At 49.8% G+C, this 4,893-nt stretch overlaps 1 protein-coding gene across 1 annotated transcript; it reads right to left on the minus strand.

Moving 5' to 3' along the window:
- Window positions 1-2,664: 2,664 nt before the first annotated feature.
- Window positions 2,665-3,063, minus strand: LOC129148613 (peptidyl-prolyl cis-trans isomerase A-like). Its single transcript, XM_054714064.1, has one exon. It carries the CDS (start codon window positions 3,061-3,063, stop codon window positions 2,665-2,667), a length of 399 nt encoding a protein of 132 aa, XP_054570039.1.
- Window positions 3,064-4,893: the final 1,830 nt, after the last annotated feature.

Raw genomic sequence — 4,893 nt, forward strand, 5'->3', positions numbered from 1 at the left:
CTCCAAAGCTGTTTATTGTTTCTTTAACCATGCTTGAAAAGGAAGGAGATTTTTGTGTGCTGTTTAATTAAAGCATTAAGGGAATGGCAGACTCCTCCATAGGAAAAAAAAAAAAAAAACCTCTACAAATTCAGAGTATTTATTGCCTCAAATACACTTACAGCTTATTAACAGAAAATTCACTAAAAATGGCTTCAAACTTTATCTCATATTTTAGAAGTCCAGAAGTAGCATTCATTTGTGGTTAATTCAGTGGGTCAGCCTTGTCACTAAGGACCCAGGTGCTTGGCATTGCACTAATCTGCCATATCCTGCATGTCAGCGATCCTTGCCTCACAGATTACACAGCTGCAGCAGAGCTAGGCCTCATTTACCAACAAGACCATGTTTAGCAAAGAACAGAGGCTTCCTCCTTGTCTATTCCTTTTTATTAGGAAGGACACTTTTCCCAGGAGCACCGCAGCAGAATTCCTCGAGGTCCCACTCACCAGGACTCGATCACATATTCATGGCAACCAATCACTGGCCAGAGACCTGGGCACCATGCTTGCCTTAGACTTATCCTGACTCAAAAATCATGACACACCCCGTGGGGGCGGGAAGAAGCTCATTCCTGAACACAGAACTCTGTGGAGGCACCTGAATAAAACTCAGTCTGTATCAGCTTGACAAAAAGAAGTGGCTGTTAGAGTTACAACCTACAGTGTCTTGCCACAGTCATAGCAAATATTGGTTAAGTACTATTCCCCAGCATAATGCAGTGGATCAGAGCCGAGATTAGGGCACCTGAGGCACAAAATTTAAGGCGACATTTACTCTTTTTGTTGTTGTTACTTAGTTTTTATTTCATAATCATAAACTTAATTCTGCAATCCAGCTAGACTGGGAAGGGTAGGGAAATTATGGAACCCAATGAACTGGGGCAAGAGCACAAACGTTAGAGAACACTAGAGGCCCAGTGCACGAAATTCGTGCGCTGGGGGGATGTCCCTCAGCCCGGCCTCCACCCTCTCACAATCTGGGACCCCTGGGGTATGGTCCCTAGGCCTGACTTGGGATCAGGGCCTATTGGGGCTTTCCTTCCCCCAGCTGCCGGCAGCTGGCCCCACCCCACCGCTGCCACTGCTTGCCATCTGTGTGGCGCTGCCCCCCCCCCACTTCCCCACCACTGGTGGCCTCCCTCTGGGGGTGACATGCATGGGGTGAAATCACTTGGCTGGCCTGGAGTGCAATCACTTGACTTCCTCTGTTGGGTGATCACTGGCCGGCCTCGCACACCCACCACAGCGTCCCTAGCTGGTGGCCTGGGCCTCCCTGACTGGGTCAATCGATGGGGAGCCCTGTGATCAATGGGGAGCCCTGCAATCCATTGCCCCAAAGAGGGAGGCCCAGGCTACCTGGCCGGGGTTCCATGAACCATCACCGTGCAGAGGGAGGCCCTGCCCACCTGCTGCAGCCCACCCGCAGGAGCGCAGCCAGGTATCCTGGGCCTCCCTCTTTGGGACGATGGATTGAAGATCTCCCAATGGATCACCCAGCAGAGGGAGGCCCCACCCTCTTTGGGGAGATAACAGAGGACCCCCTCCCCCATTGATCACCCTGCCAGCCGGTGGCCTGGGCCTCCCTCTGCGGGGCGGTCATGGGGTGATGGTGCCCCTTGACCCCCCCCACCACCAATTGCATCACACCTGCCTTGGCTGGCCTCTCTCCCGTGCATGTTTTAGCGTGGTCTTTCAGATGGTTGTTCTGCTGTTGGGTGGTTCAGTAGATTTGCATATTACACTTTTATTATTATAGACTAGAGGCCGGGTGCACAAAATTCGTGCACGGGGGGGGGGGGGTGTCCCTCAGCCCAACCTGCACCCTCTCCAATCTGGGACCCCCTTGAGGGCAGTCAGACATCCCTCTCACAATCCAGGACTGCTGGCTCCCAACCACTTGCCTGCCTGCCTGCCTGCCTGATTGCCCCTAACTGCTTCTGCCTACCAGCCTGATCACCCCCTAACCACTCCCCTGCCAGCCTGATCGACGCCTAACTGCTCTGCTCCCCTGCCAGCCTGATTGCCCCTAACTGCCCTCCCCTGCCAGCCAGCCTGGTCACCCCTAACTGCCCTCCCCTGCTGGCCTGGGTCTCCCCCAACTCTCCTCCCTTGCAGTCCTGGTCCCCCACAACTGCCCTCCCCTGCAGGCTTGGGTCCCTCCCCCAACTTTCCTCCCTTGCAGGCCTGGTCCATCCCAACTACCCTCCCCTGTTGGCCTGGTCTCCCCAAACTGTCCTCCCCTGCTGACCTGGTCTCCCCCAACTGCCCTCCTCTGCCAGCCTGGTCACCCCTAACTGCCCTCTCCTGCTGGCCTAATTGCCCACAACTGCCCTCCCCTGCTGGCTATCTTGTGGTGGCCATTTTGTGTCCACATGGGGGCAGCCATCTTTGACCACATGGGGGAAGCCATCTTGTGTGTTGGAGTGATGGTCAATTTGCATATTACTCTTTTATTAGGTAGGATTCCAAGCTGTTGGGGGTGAGGGGGTGCTCTTCTGAGTTACAGAAGGAATGGTCTGGTAGTTAAGATAAAACACAATTCAAACATATATGAGTTGTCCACAGTCAGCAATGGTGATCTTCTTGCTGGTCTTGCTATTCCTGGACCCAAAGCACTCCATGGCTACCACACATCCATGGCCTCTCTCAAATGACAGAAGACCACAAGCTTGCCATCCAACCACTCGGGCTTGGCAGTGCAGATGAAAAACTGGGCACTCTTTGTGTTAGATCCAGCATTTGCCATGGACAAGATGCCAGGGCCTGTATGTTTCAGGATGAAGTTCTCGTCCTCAAATTTCTCCCCACGGCTGGACTTGCCGCCTGTGCCGTTAGGGCGTGTGAAGTCACCACTCGGGCACATAAATCGCGGACTAATTCTGTGAAAGCAGGAACCTCTATTACCAAGTCCTTTCTCCCCAGTGCTCAGAGCACGGAAGTTGTCTGCCAACAGCTCGAAGGAGACGCGGCCCGAGGGCTCGCCATTGATGGCGATGTCAAAGAACAAGGTGGGGTTCACCATGGCTGGTCATGGCGGCTCCAGGGTGCCGGCATCTGCAAAGCCGTGACATTTACTCTTTGCACTTGTCTGACCCTAACCGTAGATGACTTCTTACATTTTGTGTCCTAGGAACCCTGCTGGCTTCAACCTAGTCCTGCTGCTGGCTGTGGACATAGTACAAGCTCAATAAATGCATTCATTTAATTTTAAGGTGTGTTAGGAAACCCATTTGCCCATAAATATCTCAACTGATTCTTAAAATTCTATCAGTAGCAGTTTATTCCTTTGTGTAAAGCCTTGCCTTCTCTCTATGATATATTTTCCTACCTTCAAATGCCCCTACAGAAGGAGTTTATTAAACTATCACAATCTTTGCTCCTACAGAACAGATACATTTTGTTTTTGGTGTGTTGTTTTTCTTTTTAACTTTAAGATAGCATTCTTCTTTTTTTAATGTTTATTGGTTTTTAGAGAGAGAGGAAGGGAGAGGGAGAGAGAGATAGAAACATCATTGATAAAAGAGAATCATTGATAGGCTGTCTCCTGCACACCCCACACTGGGGATCCAGCCCGCAACCCGGGCATGTACCCTTGATCAGAATCGAACCCGGGACCCTTCAGTCCACAGGCTGACACTCTATCCACTGAGCCAAACTGGCTAGGGCCAGATGCATTTTGGAATCAAACCAGTGGGTTATTTGCACACATTATCTGTGTGAGACTTGGGATGCTTAAGGCAACTTCTCTGGGAATGTTGTACGTCAGCAGAGTGCCTTCAAAGCACCATGGTATCTTCATACATTTTGAGGACAATATCACTGGAAAGGGATGAAGTAGGAGAGGGTAAAGGGAATGATGTTGTAAGCAGTTAGCTTTGGCTGCAGAACAAATCATCATCAAACATAAGAGGCTTAAAACAACAAACGCATTAACACTCTAGAATCTATGCATCAGCTGACAGGTTCTGCTGACTTGGGATAGACTCAACCGATATCCCTTCGGCTCACTCATGTGTGGTTTGGACAGGAGCTGCGTGGCATTGGATAGTCTCACTGTAGTGGGCCATGTGTCTTCCATCAACCAGCAGGCAAGTCCTGGCTTAAAACCTTTCTCTTTTCCATGTATAAGAAGAGCACAGGAGCAACCCCAAAAGTGCAAGCGCTTTTGCAGGCCATGTTTGTGTTATTTTACTCATGTCCTATGGGCCAAAGCAAATCACACTGCCAAGCTGAGAAGTGATGTGTGAGGATGGGTGTGGGGAACAGGATGCTAACAGGGCGTATATAGAGGGTGTCTGGGTGTGTGTGTGTGTGTGTGTGTGTGTGTGTGTGTGTGTGTGTATTCGTGGCCATTTTTGCAATATGATACAGGAAGAGTTCTTGTAAGGCACCTGCAGAAGGATTCCAGAAATTGCTGACAGGCTTGCTATGGATGTATGTGAACCAGAGGAAAACCTGTTATGTAAAGAAAGAGTATATCATTCAGAATAGCTGTTTCGACAAAGCTGCCACTGTGGCCAATACTGGCAGTATCTATCCAGGTACTGTCAAGGGGAGGGACACCCACAAAATCCAGACAGACCTTCTTGTCGCCATGTATATCCACCTGTGGAGATGGAGGAATCAGGTTCTTTGAATCACAAGCACCTTTGCCCTACTTCTTGCTCATAAAGCAAGCCTCCTGCACTTCAACTTATGAATTTAGTCTTTAGAAGGAACAATACAGTAAAAACAAATTGAAGATTTGGTTGCTATTCCTCTGTAAAAATGACTACATTAGCATTGCAGCTTATAGACTTCATTATTGTAGGAGATCTTAACAGTACCTTAGGCATTAATTCCAAAACAAATC

This window comes from Eptesicus fuscus, chromosome 3 (genome assembly GCF_027574615.1).
Source record: "Eptesicus fuscus isolate TK198812 chromosome 3, DD_ASM_mEF_20220401, whole genome shotgun sequence".
Taxonomy (NCBI): Eukaryota; Metazoa; Chordata; class Mammalia; order Chiroptera; family Vespertilionidae; genus Eptesicus; species Eptesicus fuscus.